The following is a 24,150-nucleotide window of genomic DNA, read 5'->3' as shown; positions in this document are numbered from 1 at the left end:
CTGGGGGGCTTTCCAATAATTTCCCCTGGCTTCGTTGTTTGATCCATTTTAACGACATTTTGCGTACATCTGCAGAATTATCCAAAGCTTTCGTTAATTAGGTTAATGTTATCACCCATTTCTTAGTTTTTAAATCATAATGAGTTAATTGGCCATTGTGTCCTATTAGAAAGACGCCAACAGTAAATTTGATACGGAGACGAAAACTGGTATCTCAATAACAGAACCTTAGAGAATTATGTACATGTAAATACTACTAGCAAGAACAACGTGTAATTTTCTGGCAGGACGTTAAGTATAAAAATCGGATGTCAAACAAATTCATGAAATTTATTGAAAAAATGTTGATAGATGCAATGGAGAAATGACGTATCTTGAAAGGCTTATGACGCGTCACTAACGTATATCAATAAAGAGTAAGAAATTGATCATAATCTGCCCAAAAAATCACGAACTGTTGTGTCATTTCGTCCGTCCTTTCTTTGTATTCCAGAGTTCACATTACCAAACCTTGGCGCACCTGTTGCAAATATTTTTGTAATTGAAAAAATATGAAAGTATGTTAGAAAATGGTTGTTTTATAACGATTTGATCCCGATATAATTGTCATTCGACGAGTACCGCTTTGTGAAACTGTCCCCCAACCGACCTGATCCCTACCACTGAGATCTAGACAACCCCTCATCTCCGAGTAATATTTTGTACATGTAGATTATGCAATGATTCAGTAGTTGAAAGGGAAAGCAACGGCAAGAAAGTTTAAGTCGACGGAAGTTATGTTTGAAGGTAACTTAACGTTTAACTATCCGCTATCTTGTCGCTGTGATATTGTTGTGGTGCTTCTATTACAACACGTCGCAAGTCTGACAATCTTTGTTTTTTTTAAGAGGATAGACTTTTACTGTGTTGCATCCTTATAATAACAATACCTACACAATTAATTGGCTTATGTTTGACTACTGATTCCGGTTCACCCCAAGAGTCCGCGGCATCTCCAAATCCAATAGCTTATTTTTGTTTGTAAACTTTCAGTTACATGTAATATTTGCCCAGTGTTTTATTGTGCCCTCTATAATAATACGAATTGGAAATCATCGGGTTTGTGAAATGATAAAAATCCTCACAATTAATATTTCCATGCCTAAAATTACAACAATATTTAGTTGTATCAGAGTTTTACAAACAATGTACTTATTAATATTTAATTGAACTGGCGATCAGATAGTCCCAATAGTACAAGTACTGTGACGGACTTAAAATTTAATTCCGTGGTACTGTCACATGTGCGATATTAGCTGTACATGTACTTGACAGTTGTTATATTTCTAATTCTAAATTGGCATAATATTGTTTTGTATATATACATATTTTTTACCTATAACTAGATAACTCATAAGTGGCATCTTTTGAGTTGTTCTTCCAGATGAAATCATCAGATAATAGAAAATAGGAATAGTTGAAAATGCTGAATTTCTGGGTTCAAAATCGGGAATCTCCATCCAAAATAGGGAGAGTTCGCAAGTATGGATTTGTAGAATATATGTTTCTTCATCATTACATTCATATTGTTAAAATATGTAAAAAAAAAAATACACAGTTGCTACATGTATGACATGACATCAAAAGAAAAGGCCCGGGCGGTTCAAATACTTCTATCCAGCTGTACCGGACTCTCATGTGCTGCCTCGGGTTCTACGGGGCTCTAATTAGTTTAACTATGACACTAGAGAGTTCCACTTCTGAAAGTTCTGGCCACCTCATAAATGGAAATATTCCAATGAGAATCGCCGTATGTTAAGTCTAAAGAAATCATTGAATGGTTAAGATTGTAACCGCTTTAAACCTAAGGATCATCACATCATGTTGGATTATTCACTTCCGGTATAATTTACGTGCACGTAAACCTGTACGTAAATGTGAAAAGTTACGTACGGTTTCGTGAAACACCCCCTACGTAACTTATGTGCACTAAGTTACGTGCACGTAAATATTTACGGGTACCCGTAACTTTACGTACGCGTCGTGAAACGGCACCCTGGGGGCTGGTCCCTGTGTCATTATCTGGGGGCTGGTCCCTGTGTCATTATCTGGGGGCTGGTTCTTGTGTCATTATCTGGGGGCTGGTCCCTGGGTTTATATCTGGGGGCTGGTCCCTGTGTCATTATCTTGGGACTGGTCCCTGTGTCATTATCTTGGGGCTTGTCCGTGGTTCATTATCTGGGGGCCGGTCCCTGTGTCCTTATCTGGTGACTGGTCCTTGGGTCATTATCTGGGGGCTGGTCTCTGGGTTATTATCTGGGGGCTGGTCCCTCATCGGTCATTATCTAAGGGCTGGTCCCTTGGAAATTAACAGACATATGTAACTAGGATTGACATTGGGTCCAATCCATGCCCTGGGGACCAAGTCCATAGGTCATAACATGTAAATAGTTGAGATTCCCACCTTATAACTGCTCAATACCATGAACAGATGAATATACACTCATACTGATTGCCCATGTGGTCCTTCAAGTCCCAGGAGACGTAGTCCTTGGGTTTTAATTTAGAAACGGTTGAGATCACATCTTTTAACCAATCAGTTGCATGCTTAGCATTTAGAGACAAACACAATCATGCTACCAGGATAAGCTTTGCTCCGGTCCCTGGAGACTTAATATAATATTGTTAATTAGAAGATTTTACCACGATCTCTTAAATATCCAAGTGAGCAATACAGGCCTTTTAAGCCTCTTGTATATCAAATTCCTGTCAATTATCATGAAAGAATAGTTTGAAGGTGAATTGGTGTCAATAAATATATTTTCCTTTTATTTTAGGTACATGCCTCGCCCCATCGTTACCATGCTGCTTATATCGGAGCCTGTAGCCTGGCCAATATGGACATGTTTGAACAGTCATGCATCACTGGTAATGAATGGGCTAGGAATGGGGTCAAGGCCTTTGCCAAGTGGGCCATGCAGTCCTCCTAAGTGGTGCTAAGATCACACCTGTCTCTTCTATAACTTTTATTGTGGTATCATCTCAGTAACAATGTCAACACAGCTGTTATCAGATTAAAATCATCATGTATCCTGTTTCTATCATTGTCAGAGAATCGGTATATGCCATTCTAGCTATTTCAGTGTTGATATCATTTTGAAGTCAGTATATATATATATACTGGAATCAGCTGTCGAGACATGTACATTACCATACTATAATCTTAATACGTTGTGTGTAATTATCTTACAGCAAGAAGCATGTTGTACTGCTGTTTCTGTACTGGAATCAGCCAACATTCCATTACCATACTGAAATAAGTATATATATATACTTCTGTTTCTGTACTGGAATCAGCCAACATTCCATTCCCATACTGAAATAAGTATATATATACTGCTGTGTCTGTACTGGAATCAGCCAACATTCCATTCCCATACTGAAATAAGTATATATATACTGCTATCCAAACAAAAGCAGCTTACATTGCTGTTTCCATCCTGGGATTGTCACTGTACGGGACAGCCTACTATCATACTGGGATTGTCACTGTACGGGACAGCCTACTATCATACTGGGATTGTCACTGTACAAGACAGCCTACTATCATACTGGGATTGTCACTGTACGGGACACATACTATAATCTTAATACGTTGTGTGTAATTATCTTACAGCAAGAAGCATGTTGTACTGCTGTTTCTGTACTGGAATCAGCCAAAATTCCATTACCATACTGAAATAAGAATATATATACTGCTATCCAAACAAAAGCAGCTTACATTGCTGTTTCCATCCTGGGATTGTCACTGTACGGGACAGCCTACTATCATACTGGGATTGTCACTGTACGAGAATCAGCTGTCGAGACATGTACATTACCATACTATAATCTTAATACGTTGTGTGTAATTATCTTACAGCAAGAAGCATGTTTTACTGCTTTTTCTTTACTGGAATCAGCCAACATTCCATTCCCATACTGAAATAAGTATATATATACTGCTGTTTCTGTACAGGAATCAGCCAACATTCCATTACCATACTGAAATGAGTATATATATACTACTGTTTCTGTATTGGAATCAGCCAACATGCCATTACCATACTGAAATAAGTATATATATACTACTGTTTCTGTATTGGAATCAGCCAACATGCCATTACCATACTGAAATAAGTATATATATACTGCTATCCAAACAAAAGCAGCTTACATTGCTGTTTCCATACTGGGATTGTCACTGTACTGGACAGCCTACTAATCTACTGGGATTTTCACTGTATGGGACTGCCTCCTATCATACTGGGATTGTCACTGTACAAGACAGCCTACTATCATACTGGGATTGTCACTGTACGAGACAGCCTACTATCATACTGGGATTGTCACTGTATGAGACAGCCTACTATCATACTGGGATTGTCACTGTACGGGACACATACTATAATCTTAATACGTTGTGTGTAATTATCTTACAGCAAGAAGCATGTTGTACTGCTGTTTCTGTACTGGAATCAGCCAACATTCCATTCCCATACTGAAATAAGTATATATATACTGCTGTTTATGTACTGGAATCAGCCAACATTCCATTACCATGCTGAAATAAGTATATATATACTGCTGTTTCTGTACAGGAATCAGCCAACATTCCATTACCATACTGAAATAAGTATATATATACTGCTATCCAAACAAAAGCAGCTTACATTGCTGTTTCCATACTGGGATTGTCACTGTACGGGACAGCCTACTAATCTACTGGGATTTTCACTGTATGGGACAGCCTCCTATCATACTGGGATTGTCACTGTACAAGACAGCCTACTATCATACTGGGATTGTCACTGTACAAGACAGCCTACTATCATACTGGGATTGTCACTGTACGAGACAGCCTACTATCATACTGGGATTGTCACTGTACGGGACAGCCTACTATCATACTGGGATTGTCACTGTACGGGACAGCCTACTATCATACTGGGATTGTCACTGTACGGGACAGCCTACTATCATACTGGGATTGTCACTGTACGGGACAGCCTACTATCATACTGGGATTGTCACTGTACGGGACAGCCTACTATCATACTGGGATTGTCACTGTACGGGACAGCCTACTATCATACTGGGATTGTCACTGTACGGGACAGCCTACTATCATACTGGGATTGTCACTGTACGGGACAGCCTACTATCATACTGGGATTGTCACTGTACGGGACAGCCTACTATCATACTGGGATTGTCACTGTACGGGACAGCCTACTATCATACTGGGATTGTCACTGTACGGGACAGCCTACTATCATACTGGGATTGTCACTGTACGGGACAGCCTACTATCATACTGGGATTGTCACTGTACGGGACAGCCTACTATCATACTGGGATTGTCACTGTACGGGACAGCCTACTATCATACTGGGATTGTCACTGTACGGGACAGCCTACTATCATACTGGGATTGTCACTGTACGAGACAGCCTACTATCATACTGGGATTGTCACTGTACGAGACAGCCTACTATCATACTGGGATTGTCACTGTACGAGACAGCCTACTATCATACTGGGATTGTCACTGTACGAGACAGCCTACTATCGTCCCTGATGTACACGTGTGTCTAACTGCCTTACCATTATCAACACAATGGTGTTCACACTGTAGCTATACTGTTAACACACTGTAGTTATACTGTTAACACACTGTAGTTATACTGTTAACACACTGTAGTTATACTGTTAACACACTGTAGTTATACTGTTAACATACTGCAATTATAACGTAAATGTATGTGATTGTTATGTAATACAAAGTTGTGTATAACTGATATTGAAATATAAACATGCACTGGTACTATACTGCAGTGAGTTTATATTCAACTGCAATTATACTCGTCCTACAAATACTGCTAATATACTGACAACAGTGTGTGTTCAATCATCGTACCCATTTTATAAATACACGTATATCACTGTTTACCCTGAAACTTGTGTAGTAGGAATGGGTTCCCTCGTCACGTCCCTGTAATTTCTATAAAGATAACTGTCTATTGTTTATATTTTTATCCTATGTGTATTTTAACCTTTACATAACCAACATTCCACTAACGACTGATCTATGTTTTACCTGTATAAATCCACCTGTTAAACTCCACTCTCGTTGTGTCCACATTCCTAGCGACATGCTGTTCATAGCTTAACATTTTACTGGAGCAACATTCTATTTTGTGTTACACAAAAACTTCAACAAGGAAGTAAGTAAATCTACAATTATCCACTCTAGCTTTATATATATAATACAATTGTATGTTTAACTATGTGTAGGTTACATCATATTTCTATGTTACTATGTGTTGGTTACAATGTTTTTCTATGTAACTATGTGTAGGTTACATCGTATTTCTATGTTACTATGTGTTGGTAACAATGTATTTCTATGTAACTATGTGTTGGTAACAATGTATTTCTATGTAACTATGTGTAGGTTACATTGTGTTTCTATGTTACTATGTGTAGGTTACATTGTGTTTCTATGTAACTATGTGTATATTACATTGTATTTCTATGTAACTATGTGTAGATTACAATGTATTTCTATGTAACAATGTGTAGGTTTCTGTAAAATGTATTTGTAACTAATTAGGTAGGTTACAGTGTATTCACTACCTCTGACATCAATGGTGCACTTGATTGATGACACATGAGTGACATTTTTATTGAATCACAGGTCTGATATTTTTACTATTAATGAGAATCATGCTATCTGTGAAGCATTACCTTATACAAACAGTATCATTGTATTGACCACAATTAGAAACTTTTTACCAATTTGATTTCAATTAAATAACTATATGACAAGGTTGACAACTAGATAACGAGGTTAATACTGGAAGTAAAACTACATTACCAAGTTAATACTGGATTTCGAGGTTAAAGAGTACAAATAGATAACCAGATAAGTACCAGAAGTACAACTACATAATATGGTTAATACCAGAAGTACAACTACATAATATGGTTAATACCAGAAGTACAACTAGATAAACAAGTTAATATTGGATTTCGAGGTTGAAGCAGAAAATACAACTGGATAACAAGGTTAATATAGGAAGTACACCTGTATATTTGGGATCTGTTATCAAGTTCTAAAAGTATTTGGTAATGACATACTACATACCATTCCTGAACTATTTATTTATTATATGTGGTGAGAAAGTAATTTGAAGAAAGATCTCTAATGTTATTACAAAGGTTGGTTGGAATTTTATTAGATTTTGTAAATAATGTGACCATTCTTTTCTCTCTACAATATCGCAGTTAGAGCACGGGTACATTCCTTTTTATTCTCTCAATCAATAAAATAATATCTAAGTAGAATGAAGAGTCAATACAGCACTTGGAACATAATTACAGAAGAAAGCTTCATAGTCGGCTTGTCCTGGATTATAATACTTACATTCCAAAGTTTGTTTTCTTATTGTTATAGCGTATTCTTCACAAATTCTTCACATTTACATATAGGTCTCCTAAACAATGAATAGCTTAACAGTTTCACTTGAATCATCATTGGTCTCAGAGGGTAGGAATAACATAAATACTTGTTCTGCTAATTTGTATCAGAAATGCATCACAAAGATTTTTATTTATCTTAACAATAAACAGTGAATTTAAACCTATAATTAATATGTAAGGTTGTGATTTATAAATTTTATTGTTTAATTCATAGAAAAATATTTCATCTAATAAATAAAACATATTTTGCAATTGTCTCCCCTTGAAATAACTGCTGTCTCTTATTTAGTATTTCGTAGGAAACGTTTAGAGGACTCGAGTGTTGGTGTCTTACGTAACAGCCTACAGTTATTGATGATTTATAGGAGTGTAAGTTAGTGAACGGAGAATAGTCCACCTGAATGAATTCATGCCCCAATGTAACTGTCAAATCCTGTCAGTTTCAAAACTCATTCTGCACTTAATGAAAATCTTGCCACAATTTGAAAGAAAATCTCCACACAAAACAAAGAGTTTTGTTCAAAGCTGCCAAACACTGAATTATTTGAAATCTCTAAATATCTGACTAATACTCATTTACTGATGACATACTATCATCCAAGTCTTGCTGTACCAAATCATTTCACCTGGTCGACACGTTTCATTGAATTCGCTGGTTATGGGTCTGCACTTAGTACCGAGGTTGTGATCGAATGTTACTGGTTTTGGATCCAAACTTTTCACTGAGGTTGTGAGCAAATATTACTGTTATGGGTCCGCACTTAGTACCGAGGTTGTGATCGAATGTTACTGGTTATGTGTCAACAATTTTGATTAAGGTTGTGATCAGGTGTCAGTTGTTGGTTTCTGTTCGAGGTAGTGACTGGGTGTAATGTGTTGTTAGTTTAAATTTGTCTGTTTCGTAGAGGTTTTTCTGGAAACATGGTTGATGTTTGTATGTGGAACAGCCTTTTAGTGTAGCTTACTGTCATTTATCATATTTTCTGGAAACATGGTTTGTGGAACAGCCTTTTAGTGTAGCTTTCTGTCATTTATCGTATTTTCTGGAAACATGGTTGATGTTTGTATGTGGAACAGCTTTTTAGTGTAGCAGTAATGTCATTCATCTCACCATTTCTAGCTTCATTGTGATGTAGCTGTGGACATAACCAGACTAATCTATCCCCATAGACACTAGTAATTATTAGTGCTGAAATAAGTATATATATACTGCTGTTTCTGTACAGGAATCAGCGGAGACTTTAATCTATCCCTAAAAACACTAGTAATTATGAGTGGGGTGACCGGAGACTTAGACACTAGTAATTATTAGTGGGGTGACCGGAGACTTTAATCTATCCCTAAAAACACTAGTAATTATTAGTGGGGTGACCGGAGACTTAGACACTAGTAATTATTAGTGGGGTGACCGGAGACTTTGATCTGTCCCTAAAAACACTAGTTATTATAAGTGGGGTGACCGGAGACTTAGACACTAGTAATTATTAGTGGGGTGACCGGAGACTTAAGTACGAGGTTATGATATACATTGTACATACAAACATGTCTTTACTTACTTATCTACAACAAGACATTGGTAGGAAACTCCAACACAATATCATCATCAACATCTTACACCTTGTTTCTGAACCATTGCCTGCTTACCCCATCACTCCATACAGTACTGGTAATAGATTATGTCTTAAAGCTTTACACAGGCAGGGAGTGCTTGACAATGTCTGTTCGTGTGTACGTAGTTGTCTCCCCTTTATCGGACCTTTAATGTCTTACTGTTTATATTCGTTGCAGCAATAAACATTGTATGCACATAGTGACACAAAATGGCTTCTTTTGTACGGATGTATGTTGTGGGGCACTGCTGTTGTAACTGCAAGCAGGAAAATACACTCACTGGAAATGTAAATATATCTAGGTTTTCAGACTTTATTGTTAATATTTAGAATATTTGTTAACGCTTCGTAGGAGGATCATCAAGCTAAGGTGTACATTTTGTATGTTGTCTTGTATTTTTTATAAATTCATCAATTTTTCACTAGTGAGATCATGTTGGTGTCAACCTGAAACCTCCAAAGAAGGACATGTCCCTCGTGTACAATGCCAAGGTGGCCAACTTGTGCCATCATTTCACAGCTTTTTCTGGTTTACATAAAATAGTTTTATACATGCAAACAAAATCTGAACAACTGTCAACAAATTCAGGGGAAAAACCCCATTATTTTAACATATAACACAAGGTATTTCAAACTTTTGTTGTATCCTCATGTTTACAATTTCTGGTGGTAATATGGTTGTCAAGGAGGTAAATCACCATGGTAACTAGTAACATGGTGGTTTTCGAGCTAGATCTCCATGGCTACTAGTAAAATGGTAGTTTTAGAGATAGATCTCCATGGTTACTAGTAAAATGGTAGTTTTAGAGCTAGATCACCATGGTTACTAGTAAAATGGTAGTTTTAGAGCTAGATCACCATGGTTGTAATATGTTAGTTTTAGAGCTAGATCACCATGGTTACTAGTAAAACGGTAATTTTAGAGGTAGATCACCATGGTTACTAATAAAATGGTAGTTTTAGAGTTAGATCACCATGGTTACTAGTAAAATGGTAGTTTAAGTGGTAGGTCACTAGGCCTAATAGTCATGATGGTATTACAGTTTCACCAAGCATGTCTGTTTTCAGTTTTAAGATATAAGTAAATTCATGATATACAACTTTGTTATAATTCAGAAATAAAAACAAAAGTTTTCTTATTTAATATTTGACAATGGCACACTCGTTTAGAGTGTTTATTGTAAAGAGAAACAGTATGAATACCTCGTAGTAAGGTTGGTTGTAAATAGTGTAGGAACTTGCCATTCAGCTTCTCAGAATAGTCAGTGTATAGTGTAGCTGTTGTGTAGAATAGTAAACAATGAGTAGGTCCAAGTGTCAGTGTTAAATGATGGTGCCAGCGGTGGGTGGATCTCGTACACTAACAAAACTGTGGTAGCTAGACCGGACGGTAGAGTTACAATTCATTTAGCTATAGAGAAATTACAACTATATCTATCCCAAATCAATGTAGTCATATTTAAGGTACATGTAGCCTTTCTTGAAGACATGATTCATCAATCTAGATTAGAGTTGCATCAAGTCAAAATCATGTTTTATGGGAAATGTGTAGATGTATTTTCCTATACAGCGAATAGTGTCTGTACTGGTACCTTAATATGTTTGAAACAAAGTTGTGTACATCATGTGGTCCAGAATTTATTTGATGGTGCCTTTTTAATATAATATAACAAAATGATATTTTGAAGTGGCAGACCTTATAACGTGTTGTTTTATATAATGTATGTTCCTTTATATAATGTATGTTCCCCAGCAGGAAGCGCTAGCTACAAAGTGGTATGTAATAATCAATATTTATGCCATTATATTTAATATCACATATTTCAGCAATAATTCTAATCATCTTGTGATAAATTGATAATAATTCTATTGATATACATTGTTTGTTTATAATATTTATACAGTATGTATTTACTGGTTAGCAGTAGAAGTGCAAACATTTTCTTTGTGTAAATTTAAAGTGTACCAGTCTTTCATTTTCCACAAGAGTATATAGGTAACACAAGCATGTACATACAGCTGATGCAGATATATTAGTAAATTTAGATAGACTGGGACTCTTTTATCGAAGTAAACAATTATACTAATTTGTAGTAGTAGGCATCTGTCAACATTATAACTCTTAGTATTGAAAGAATTCGTTTTATTTAGAAATAATCCTTCACAATATTTCAGCAGATATGACATTATCTGTCAAGTATAGCTTGCATTGAACATATCATGTTTTCCGTGGTGAAATGTGATTGTGAAGTGAATGTTATTTTAACAATGTACAGATCTAGACATACGATGGACTCGGGTTTTACCAAAGCACACTGAATTAATGGCAACATCAGAAGGAAGGAATCATTGCTTCTGTCTTACCTGTATACATCAGCTAAATGTTTTAATTTTTGTGTTGGAGTTGCCTCCCTTCCGTCACTGAGAAGCTACTGCTTGGAGTAGCGTACATTCGTTTACGTATATTTGGATGGTGTAAGGTATGTCATTGGTATATTTATCTACAAAAATCAATATCATTATTACATAACATAACGTAATCACGTACACATTAAAAACATTTTATATTCCTGTATACAACATAGATTTAGGACAATCATACCACTGCTTTTCTCACCTCCATGAATGAAGTGTTTTACTTCTGGTGAGAGTAATTTGACTTATAGTTACAAACTGTTTTGATTTGCCAAACCCTGAAAAGGGAGATATTTCCTCTTGAAGAATGAATACCTGTACAGATATACAATAGCATTTTTTCCTGAAAGATTATACCACTGTATCAGAAAAGTAGTACATACTTACAATTTTATGCAGAAACAAATATTGCTCTAGTATAATATTTCTTTCAGTGAAAAATGCAAAAATAATAACAATGGTAACAACAACATTTAAAATCTGATCCATCATTTGTGGTGACATATTTCAGTAGTGGTGTGGTGGTTTTTACCACTTTATTTTTTAAATAAACTGCATGTTTACATTGTGATGTTATACAAATTAAGTAATAATAAATTATATAGTAACAAGTTATAGTTACTGGTATACAACATAGTTACTCGTTATAGTAACTGGTATACAACATAGTAACTCGTTATAGTAACTGGTACACAACGTTGTAGCTAGTTCTAGTTACTGGTATACAACGTAGTAACTAGTTCTAGTTACTGGTTTATAACATGGTAACTAGTTATAGTTACTGGTATACAATGTAGTAACTAGTTATAGTAACTGGTTTATAACATGGTAACTAGTTCTAGTTACTGGTATACAATGTAGTAACTAGTTCTAGTTACTGGTTTATAACATGGTAACTAGTTCTAGTTACTGGTATATAACATGGTAACTAGTTCTAGTTACTGGTATACAATGTAGTAACTAGTTCTAGTTACTGGTTTATAACTTAGTAACTAGTTATAGTTACTGGTATACAACTTAGTAACTAGTTCTAGTTACTAGTAGCACAGGTGCTTGAATCAATAAGCTTCCCTCCCCCTTATCTTTCTTTCTCTTATAAAAGGCTTAATATTAACAAATAACATACTGTAGTACTAAAAGCTATCTTACTCAAGTTCAAATTTGTATTTTTCTGAAGAGGAAGTCAAATTGTTCCAGCACCTGTGACTGATGTTTCTCCTAACTACAGCACACATCATCCACACCCTATATCTGTATTTACCTTACAAACTATATAGACAAAATCTCACTGATGGATGTAAATACGGAGAATTTGTCGTAACATTACTTCCTCCTCTTATAATGAAATAAAATATACAAGATGAAAATTCTGTGTTCATTTGTTATCATTTTAAAATTGCCTTTCTTTAAAAAATATATATACAAAATATGATCCCATATGATTGGTGAAAATGTCTTTCTCCGAAATATTTTCCTCAAAATTCAGAAAACGATTGACTTAATGTTTCAGGGACAGATCAGGATCATATATGTAATGACCCATCCATACGAAATAGGTCACACAAAACCAAGAAAACACAAGTCATCAGTATACTGTCAAGACCCAGAAATAGGAAGATAAGTTGGTATTGAGGGATATAAGGACATCAGGAGATACCACAAGAAATTTACATTTTAGGACTTGGTGCAGAGGACCCCTGTTCAAAGTTGTGTGTGTATTGAATTCAGAACCTGATCTTGTGCTTGCGTACCACTGTATTTATGACTGGCAAAGTATGTCTTAGCTGAAAATTATCTTACATTATATATGAAAAATATTCCAGAAACAGTTTTCTTTGAGGTCAGAAGTCAAAGTAAGGTCATAGTGACCTACTTTTAGTTGACCCTCTGTACAAAGAGTTTAGGTATACTACATGAAGGCACCAGATTCGTCAGAACTCAAAATTAGCACAAAAGGCATTGAGATGACACCAACACAGGAAAACAATAAATATCTACACACAAATCTTCACTTATTAGAATATTGTTGTGAGGTTTGGGACGGGTGCTCTCTCAGTGACCCAGACAAATTGGAAAAACTTCAGTTGGAGCCTGCTCGAATAATTACTGGATTACCTTCTTATGCTAGTAGAATTTCTTTATATTCTGAAAATGGGCCAGAACCACTATCAAATCGACGTTCTAGGAGAAAACTACAGCTATTCTTCAAAATTATTTACAAACTCGCGCCCGGTTATCTAACTTCTTTACCGCCCCCTTTAGTCTCAGAAAACTCACATTATCACCTCCGTGACGCAAATTATTACTCCATACCAAATTTCCGACTACAACTAACCAACTTATCATTTTTCCCATCTACGACTCGACTTTGGAATCAACTAGATCTTGAAATTAGAAATATTGTTTCGTACCCAGTCTTCAAAAAATCTCTTCGAACCATGACAAAAGTTCGAAATTATTACTTGATCGAAAACGGAAATCCAATATATTGCAAGCCAGACTGAGAAATAGATCTAGTACTTTTAATGATGACCTATTCCAATCTAATTTAATTGTCTACCGTCACTGTCAGTGTGGTCATCCCATTGAAGATTCATACCACTTCTTCTTTGTAATAATTATGTCGACCAAAGAATAAAATTGTACCGTGAATTAAATGAATTCATCCCGCTAGACCTGCAGTTACTATTACATTGTAGTAATAATTTATCTTTAGAAGACAACATTAAAATATGTCCAAGCTCCCAGCAATATATTTCAGACTCTGATAGATTTTGATATCTCTTTATTATTTAAATAGATAAACGAATAGTAATAATAAAAATCAGATTTTATTTTTAGCTCACCTGGTCCGAAGGACCAAGGTGAGCTTATGCCATACTGTGGCGTCCGTCGTCCGTCCGTACGTCCGTACGTCAACAATTTCTTTAAACGACTTCTTCTTCTTAATCACCTATTGGAATTAAACTAAATTTGACTGGAAGCATCCCTAGGTGGTGGGGATTCAAAATTGTACAAAGGGTGGGGCTGACCCCCGGGCTAAGGGGTGGGGCCAATAAAATGTATTACTTGGAAATGGTTGATATCCCCACCATATAACCATATATACAATTGCTGAGTATAAAGAGATGTTTGCACATATGCTTCCAGGTTGGCCTTGGGGACTGCCCCACCCTTGGAGACTTAACCCCTGGGTCATAACTTTGAAATGGTTAATATCCCCACCCCAAAACTATATATACAAATGCTGGGCATAAGGAGATGAATGCAATCATGATATCCGAATAGACCCTGGGGTCTGACCGAAACCTTAGGGACCTAGTTTCTTAGTCACAGCTTGGAAACAGTTGAGAGCCCCACCCTATCACCGTATATATACAATTGCTGAGTATAAAGAGATGTTTGCACATATGCTTCCAGGTTGGCCTTGGGGACTGCCCCACCCTTGGAGACTTAACCCCTGGGTCATAACTTTGAAACGGTTGAGATCCCAACCCCAAAACTATATATACAAATGCTGGGCAAAAAGAGACAAATGCAGTCATGATATTAGAATTGATCCCAGGGTCTGCCCCACCCTTGCAGACTTGGCCCCTGGGTCATAACTTTAAAACGGTTGAGATCCCAACCCCAAAACTATATATACAAATGCTGGGCATAAGGAGATGAATGCAATCATGATATCCGAATAGACCCTGGGGTCTGACCGAACCCTTAGGGACCTAGTTTCTTAGTCACAGCTTGGAAACAGTTGAGAGCCCCACCCTATCACCGTATATATACAATTGCTGAGGATAAAGAGAGGAATGCACATTTGCTTCCAGGATGTCCCTAGGGTCGGGCCCCACCCTTGGAGACTTAACCCCTGGGTCATAACTTTGAAATGGTTAATATCCCCACCCCAAAACTATATATACAATTGTTGGGTATAAAGAGACGAATGCAGTCGTGATATTAGAAGTGATCCCAGGGTCTGCCCCACCCTTGCAGACTTGGCCCCTGGGTCATAACTTTGGTACAGTTAAGATATCCCCACCCCAAAACTATATATACAAATGCTGGGCATAAGGAGATGAATGCAATCATGATATCCGAATAGACCCTGGGGTCTGACCGAACCCTTAGGGACCTAGTTTCTGAGTCAAAGCTTGGAAACAGTTGAGATCCCCACCCCATAACTATACATAAAATTGCTGGGCATGAAAAATCTAATATAGCTATGCTACAAGGATTGGCCTTGGGGTCTGGCATATTCCCTTGATCTCATTTGGAGAATAGTTTGCCATGATTGTTTAGGAAGCCAGGTGATCGATACAAGCCCTCTGGGCCTCTTGTTTATTAAATGTTCTTGTATTCAATCTTGTCAAATCAAGACACGGGATGTGATGGACTATAGTTCAAGATGAAAGATTTTGAAAAGTGTATAGTGTAAACTTCTGCCGTCGGTGTCAAAAAAGATTGTCCTCATTTAAAAAAATCGTTTAAATGATGTATATATATGTCATCTTGTAACCTTTTATTGTTAAATTCTATTGGGAAAGGGCTTTATATAAGTTAGAAAACTTGTGCCCAATTCCAATGCATATTTAAAATATGTTAAAATCAAAACAAACAGCAAAAAAGGAAAAACGCAAAACTAACAATCTAACGATGATTTTAATTAGATTTTAAAACTTAATAACGATACATTGGTCAGTTTGGGAAAGAGACAGGTCTATTAATATTCAGTGTTGAGGTTCAGGTAGTTAACAACGGTAGTCCAACATTAATTGTCAATTAGTGGAATAGAAATCATTAGTATGTGGCGGGTCACCGTCAGTTTTTGGTGTCGGGTAACCGTCAGTTTTAGGTGATATATACATTGCTTATGGTTCAAACTCCAGTTGAAAAATAAAGTGAAAATATCAACAAAGACGGAAGGTAAAGCACCTATCAATCAGTCGATGACCATGACATGGTAAAGTGTGACACGGACAATGTACCGAGACAAACACGTGAGCAATGACTCGGTAAAAAGACCGAGTTTATACTATGGACAGTTCCGTGGTGTTTATACTATGGACAGTTCCGTGGTATTTATACTATGGACAGTTCCGTGGTGTTTATACTATGAACAGTTCCGTGGTGTTTATAAGTAGACAGATGAAAACACTACGATCCATAAGGGGGTTCACATTGGTCGCCTCATACATCATAACGCCATGGTAATTTCTATTGTCTTATTTCTTTAATAATTTTCGATTAATCGCGTTTCAGATTTATAAATAACATGAAATGGAACTTGCCATAAAAGAGGGGAACAATCCGTTTACATGCTTCATTGGCAAACTGATGTTGAAATGATTTTCCTGTCTTTTTAAAATACTCAATAAAACTCTTGTAGCCTAGTTATTACAAAACAACTTACATTTTATCTTTTTTTGGTTATATTTCACAGTAACCTTGACCTTTTTCTGAGAAAAGGTTAACTTTTTGGTCTCTCCATGTTGCCCATGTGGTACAACTGAAGCAGGCTATTGCAGTATCCATACATCACGGCAAAATGACAAAATTTTAGAAATATGGAATATAATGGCAAAACCATTCAGACATGTTGGCGCGTCACGCTTCGCGCGATATTCACGTGGGGGTTACCTTATCTGATAATGTTCCCATCACCTGTTGTTACGGCGGTGATGTGTCGTCTGCTGTGTCAGGAAGTATTAAAAATCGTCTATTTTTACATTTCAGCAACAATGATTTCATAATCACCCAGGGAAATTACACCATATGAGTGTTTGGCTCGTAATGTTCTAAGCACGTGTCGTAACAGTAAAGCCAGACAGCATGGTATTGTTTTACATAATGATTTTTCAATCACATTTCACGGGGGATAAACAGGAGGGGTCTAACAGGTAGACTGAATATTCCAACTGGGAATAAACCCTAGTTATATGTATGTGGAGAATTATACCAGAAATGGCACGTACTGTCACGGATTTTATTTTGTTCTTTGAAATATTTGAACATCACAAGCTATTAATAAAATCTACACCTACGACAGATGTCGGAAAGACACATAGGCGCTGCTTTTCCGACGGCGATCCAGGCGGCGGCGGCGGCGGCGTCAACAATGTTAAGGTTTTGTGTTTAGCTCTGTTTCTGACAAAGCTACACCAACAAAACCTCGATCATAGATGTAGCATGGGTAGTGGAGCCTACTGCACTAAAAACATTTCATTGATTTCTAAAAAAAAACGGGGAAAAAACTCAAATTTCTGGACTTAGAAAAAAACTCAACGTTAAGGTTTTGCGTTTAGCTCTTACATATTAGGCTCTTTCTGACAAAGTATAAATGCTAGAGCAACCAAACTTGGGTCATACGTGTATCATGGGATGTATAGCTGAATGCATTACACTCTTTACTAGCATTTCAACGATTTCTGTATTTTTTTGCTAAAACCTCAAATTTCACGACTTAGAAAAAACTCGACGTTAAGGTTTTGCGTTTAGCTCTTGCATATTAGGCTCTTTCTGACAAAGTATAAGAGCTACACCAACCAAACCTCAATCATACATGTATCATGGGTAGTAGAGCCTGCTACTCTGAAAACATTTCATGGATTTCTGCACTTTTTCGGATAAAAACCTGAAATTTCTGGACTTTTAAAAAAATCAATTTTATACTTTTGCGTTAAGGTCCGTTTCCTTATGTACTATGTCAAATGCTTATTATATTGACAAAGCGGGACAGGCGACACATATAATTACGCGTAATTCTTGTTTTCTTCTTTTGTTGCTGTTTTCTGATATGACAAAACTTTCTCGAACCTTTCCGATACTTACGGTTCCTTTGGTTTGTCACAGAAGTGTTGCGGACCATTTTTATATCCCTTATTTGCTGAGGTATAAAAAGAACCGTTAAATTATGAATTGGACTATTTCTCTAGTATTTTTTCATTAAACAGTATCTGCAAATCATACTGTTCTGTTGGTACGGTCCCTTTTTTCTTGTTTAATGTCTCCTGCCAAACCATTTGGAGGTCACGGTGGTGTGGTGGTCATGTTCGCCGGTATCACATAATTAGATTGGATATATCTTAGTCTGTGCCACGATGAAATTAAGACGAGTAGTTCACAGCGTTGACCTTCAGAACAACACGTCCTATTGTACATGATACCTTGTGTTTATTAGTTTGATATGTTATCTATTTATATTATACGCTTTGTTGATTTCTTGCCATTTCAAATTCTTGCAGAAAAGTCGTTTGAATCACAATTGCGATCATTTAGAACATAGCCAAATGTAGGAATCGTCCTGTTCTGAGAATCAGCTTCTAGACCCTTGTATACGAAGCTATGTTATAAATTAAGAGAAACAGTCATTTATTTGGGTATAATTATCAACGATTGGTGTAATTTGCTGTGAATCAACATATCTTGTTACGTAAGATTGCAGTGCGGGGATTGTTTCTCGCTGGAAATACTGTTGTGTAAAGGTTGGTGTTCCGTTTGTTGAAATCTCCGGATGTATTTTATTTGATTTTTTATACGTATCCACGGACCATCTGTCAAAAATGATGGATTGAATTGCCGTTATAATTGTTTGTATTATGTCACGTAGGGTGTATATAACAGTTTCGATTGATCGAGCATCACGCCTGTCGTTCGTCATTGTGCCCACTCTCGAGCCAGCTGTGGGGTAGAACGCTGTTCCGCCTTTTTTACCCGAGGGTGACGTGTCCAACCGGACTGACGTTTACCTGTAATTGACATCGAGTTGTATTTCAATCAATCATATTATTTCCTTTGATGTCTCTGATACCGGTTGATCCAATCAAAGGCCTGTTGCCAACCTGTCAATGATCTAATGGGGCGACAATACACGCGCACGAGTCCGGGCCTCGGGCAGACGACAACGACAGAGCAGACAGGGTCGTTAGCATTTATTTACAAACAGTATTTATTACCAAAACAGACCAAAAATGGGAAACTCGATACGGTAAAGTATGGGAGGTCGTTTTATCTGGTAACAGTTTCATTCATTGTATACTGTCATTGCATCGATAACTAAAGCGTACAAATTAAATAGCAGGCAAAACTCTTGTTACCACGGTGACCTGAAATGTATGATTACACTCTATCAGAATAAAGTCATTGTCATCCGCCTGTACAGACAGCACATGGTTTGAATATTCCCGCTCGACCAAGTATGATTTCGTAAATCTTCGCTAGCCAAGGGATCGTAACACCATTGGCCAGCGAAGATTGGTTTCGGTGGTCAGCCTCCCTTTTTTGGTATATTTTCTATGCAATCTTTAGCTTCCAGTTTGACTAAATTTCTTATACTGCTAGTCGATAGTCTGAAAAATGTTCAAAAATCGAATTCAAATTCCTGACTTTGATCTAGCTTTACAGGGCGGGTGTCGTCGATGAAGCAGCAGACGCTTCCCCTTCCGGAACACCTGGACCTATCATCTTGGTACTTTTATCTATTTTTAGTTCGAATTGTGGTTTTGTTAACACTTCAGCTTTCTCTTGTTGTTTTCTGTACGATCTTTTATATTCAAAACGATATTATATACGATCTTCATTCTCTCATGATCACTTGACCAGAGTCCTTGTTTGTTTCCTGTCCAAAGATATCTTGTAATAATATATCATATATAACAACATTTGATATAGCGCCCTATCTAGTTAGAATAAGCCACTCTAAAGCGCTTTACAGTACACAGATATATTATTTATACAATCAATACGTACAATGAGCATACAAATTTAACCAAAACATTTTTTTTTAAAGAATTCGCAGGCGCTGCCTTATCAGGCGCTAACTACTAGTTCTATGCCACACTGTACGATCTTCAGTGTGTAACTGTGGTCATTGGGGATGGAACCCGCAGGACCTCTGACTTACATGTCTGTCACTCTACAGCTTTAGAACTTTTAAAGAGTAATTCTCCCTTCTCGTATAGGAAGGAGTCCAGAGCACAATATTAGTACGATATTCTATACAAAATGTGTTAGAGGCAACTTACGTGGGACCCCGCCCCCTCCTGCAGAATTGGGAATTTGCTTTTGTGCCCTCTACTTGGGGACATTAAAAAGACCAAAATAAATCTAAATCTGCTGCAAAATAAACCTATAGCAACATTTGGGATTACTATGTTTCCCCTCTACTTCCCAGCTTCATTTCCCCCTAGCGTCTCGATTGACATTACCTTACTTCCGGCCTAATTGTTGAACGTTCGTTAGAGTGGCGAAGACAATGGGTGCTGTTGATACTTATTGTGGTTTGAACATTGGTCTGTTCTGGTTCAACGCTTGTTAAGTATCTGGATCATGACATCTGTTTGGTTAAATACGTTATCATGTCTGGGGTATGATCTGTCTTTGATTTTTACTCGAACGTTTCCAGGCAAAAGCAAACAGATAACGATTGTATAGAAAAAGTCGGCGGCATGCCAGTCTGTCTTTATTTAAATGTTTGTATCGCGGTACAAGTCTGGACCAGTGCCTGGTACATCTCTGATCATATTAAAATCTCCCACGGAGGTTACAAAGTACCTAAAATAAACAACGTAACCGATTCATGTCCGAATCAAAGTGCAGACGCTTTACAACTCTGGGCGGGTTTATTTTGCCAGGTGCGCGGTAACGTCACACAAACCTCTCATCACTGTGGTCGGCAGGTTAGAACACCACTGTGAATGATTATTGGTTCCTGTCCGAGTTTGCCGAACTCTGTAAACTCTGTACCAGTCTGAGTAGTGCTGGGGTGTGACAATCCAAGGTTGATTATCATTATACCCCGTGTATGTTATACTGTCAGGTTTTTTAAATCCCCACAAGTCAAGTAATTTGTATTTGTATGACACTTCACGTGATATGGTGTCGTAAATGTCAAATTATCCAATCAACTGAGATCTTCCTCGTGTTACCGGTTAGGCCAGGTATCCACTGTGTTTTACTCCAGTCGTAATAACTCAACTAAGCTGTCCTTATTTATCATCGATCAAATTATGGTTTGAAAGGCCAAGGTCGAGAAACTGTGCATTTGTAATTAAATTACAGTGAGTAACAGGGAGAGAGTCATGTATTTATGTCACTGTTTGACATGGACAGAGAATTGTCCGAACATGAAACCTAGAGAGTGAAACGTCAGAATGTTTATTGTCAAGGTTTAACCTGGAGAGGGAAAGGTAAAGTCTTTATTGTCAAGGTTTATCATGGAGAGTGAACGGTCAGAATGTCAAAGAATAACTTGGAGAGGGAAAGGTCAGACTGTTTATTGTCAAGGTATAACTTGGAGAGGGAAAGGTCTGACTGTTTATTGTCAAGGTATAACATGGAGAGGGAAAGGTCATACTGTTTATTGTCAAGGTATAACCTGGAGAGGGAAAGGTCAGAATGTTTATTGTCAAAGTATAACATAGAGAGGGAAAGGTCAGAATGTTTATTGTCAAGGTATAACCTGGAGAGGGAAAGGTCAGAATGTGTATTGTCAAGGTATAGCCTAGAGAGGGAAAGGTCATACTGTTTATTGTCAAGGTATAACCTAGAGATGGAAAGGTCAGACTGTTTATTGTCAAGGTATAACCTGGAGATGGAAAGGTCAGACTGTTTATTGTCAAGGTATAACCTGGAGAGGGAAAAGTCAGAATGTTTATTGTCAAAGTATAACCTAGAGAGGGAAAGGTCAGACTGTTTATTGTCAAGGTATAACCTGGAGAGGGAAAGGTCAGAATGTTTATTGTCAAGGTATAACATGGAGAGGGAAAGGTCAGAATGTGTATTGTCAAGGTATAGCCTAGAGAGAGAAAGGTCAGAATGTTCATTGTCAAGTAATAACATGGAGAGGGAATGGTCAGAATGTGTATTGTCAAGGTTTAACCTGGAGAGAAAAAGGTCAGAATGTTTATTGTCAAGGTATAACATGGAGAGGGAAAGGTCAGAATGTTTATTGTCAAAGTATAACATAGAGAGGGAAAGGTCAGAATGTTTATTGTCAAGGTATAGCCTAGAGAGGGAAAGGTCAGAATGTTTATTGTCAAGGTATAGCCTAGAGAGGGAAAGGTCAGAATGTTTATTGTCAAAGTTTAACCTGGAGAGGGAAAGGTCAGACTGTTTATTGTCAAGGTATAATGTGGAGAGGGAAAGGTCAGAACGTTTATTGTCAAGGTATAGCCTAGAGAGGGAAAGGTCAGAATGTTTATTGTCAAGGTATAGCCTAGAGAGGGAAAGGTCAGAATGTTTATTGTCAAGGTATAACGTGGAGAGGGGAAGGTCAGTCTTTATTGTTAAGGTATAACCTGGAAAGGGAAAGGTCAGAATGTTTATTGTCAACATGAAACCTCAGGAGGGAAAGGTTTTTATTGTCAAAGTTTATTATGTGTACTAGTGATTTTTTTTTTTTTAAAGTGGTAGACTGCTGGACTATCAGTCCCCAGGTTTGCTGTAGTGTTGTAGCTGGAATCTATTCTGGCAGGGTTACATGAGTTAGTAGTGTAAGTATAGATTATCTGACGTAACCAAACTTTGTGTGATAGGTAAGATTTTTTAAGGAATCATTTCTATGATGCATTCTATAAATGTTTTGAAACATTTTATATTAAGATTTTTCATTCTTGGTGTTTTGTTTTTTCTCCAATCCTCTATCAATGATGTCCTGTGCTCAACATATCTCCCAGCCCAGGTGTGTGTCTTGGAATGTAGACTTCCAGGGTTGAACACTTGTGATGTACGACTCAAATATTTCTTTTGAAATCGATTCGTTTTTCTTTTTACTCCTGCAGGATCTCTGCAGAAATGTTTTAACTATTTATTACAATTGGGTCGGAAGAAGATCTCATTTCCTATTAAGATAAATAATTTGATTGGATCAAAATTTGTTTACAGAGTACAAGCAAGTCTATATTTTTGCCTCGGACAGATGATAGGTATGATAAGGCTGATGAAACATTCCTTCACTCCATGCTGCTGCTGTTTCCTTCGTCCCTACATCCACACAACAATGAATTGGTGTCCTGCTGGGAGACAAATCCTTCTGAGAATGTATTTATTAACTTCTCAAGTGTAGAACACCTGGTATCCAAAGATACCTGTCATGTGTATGTAAATAGCTAATATAGCACAATGTCTATCTAATGGCTTTTATCAGTTACAATACATCAGAAAAAGTAGGTTATCTCCCTTGATAGAAAATATGTAGTCGAGTATCAATCACAGTGGTTTAATATGTCCTCAAGTTCCCGGAAACATCTATAATCTAGTGGAAAAAACTAAATGATGCTGATATTCACATTTCCAAGATTTAAAATGTCAGCATGATTTATACATGCTACCATTGAGAATAAGCCAACCTCTTGAAACCAAGGACGACTGTCTCATTTAGTCCGACTTTACATGTATTGATCAGGATGTGTAGGATGAGGAAGTGAGATATAATGGAGACCCTGTGATAGGGGGTCCTCCATTAGTTGTTTAAAACACAACCTTAAGGCAAGCCAAACAGCAGTGCTCTCAAAACTAAGGTCAAACCTATTAGCATGACCTCTGTTGGGTGGGATATCTGTTATAAGGTAAGGCCTGTTGGTTGTTTTTGTCTATCTGTGTTACTAGATAATGTAGGTGGGGGTGGGGG

The 24,150-nt window shown here is 37.2% G+C and overlaps 2 protein-coding genes across 6 annotated transcripts in view; both read left to right on the top strand.

Annotated features, from left to right (window-relative positions):
* LOC110443095 overlaps positions 1-3,608 on the top strand; it is an 87,273-nt gene extending 83,665 nt beyond the window's left edge. For all 5 annotated transcript variants that reach the window (XM_021487090.1, XM_021487088.1, XM_021487089.1 and 2 more), the window contains one exon: positions 2,817-3,608. In XM_021487090.1, the coding sequence (XP_021342765.1) occupies positions 2,817-2,969 (153 nt within the window). In that variant the 3' untranslated portion in view covers positions 2,970-3,608. The remainder of the gene's footprint in view (positions 1-2,816) is intronic.
* An 853-nt stretch (positions 3,609-4,461) lies between these two features.
* On the top strand, positions 4,462-7,393 carry LOC110443099. The gene is made up of 2 exons (XM_021487094.1): positions 4,462-4,578; positions 4,642-7,393. The coding sequence occupies exons 1-2, from the start codon at positions 4,549-4,551 to the stop codon at positions 5,614-5,616; spliced, it is 1,005 nt and encodes a 334-aa protein (XP_021342769.1). The 5' UTR covers positions 4,462-4,548; the 3' UTR covers positions 5,617-7,393.
* The last annotated feature ends 16,757 nt before the right edge of the window (positions 7,394-24,150 follow it).

This window comes from Mizuhopecten yessoensis, unplaced genomic scaffold (genome assembly GCF_002113885.1).
Source record: "Mizuhopecten yessoensis strain PY_sf001 unplaced genomic scaffold, ASM211388v2 scaffold716325, whole genome shotgun sequence".
Taxonomy (NCBI): domain Eukaryota; kingdom Metazoa; phylum Mollusca; class Bivalvia; order Pectinida; family Pectinidae; genus Mizuhopecten; species Mizuhopecten yessoensis.
The sequence above is the reverse complement of the archived record's forward strand: the minus strand, read 5'-3'. Positions and strand labels throughout refer to the sequence as shown.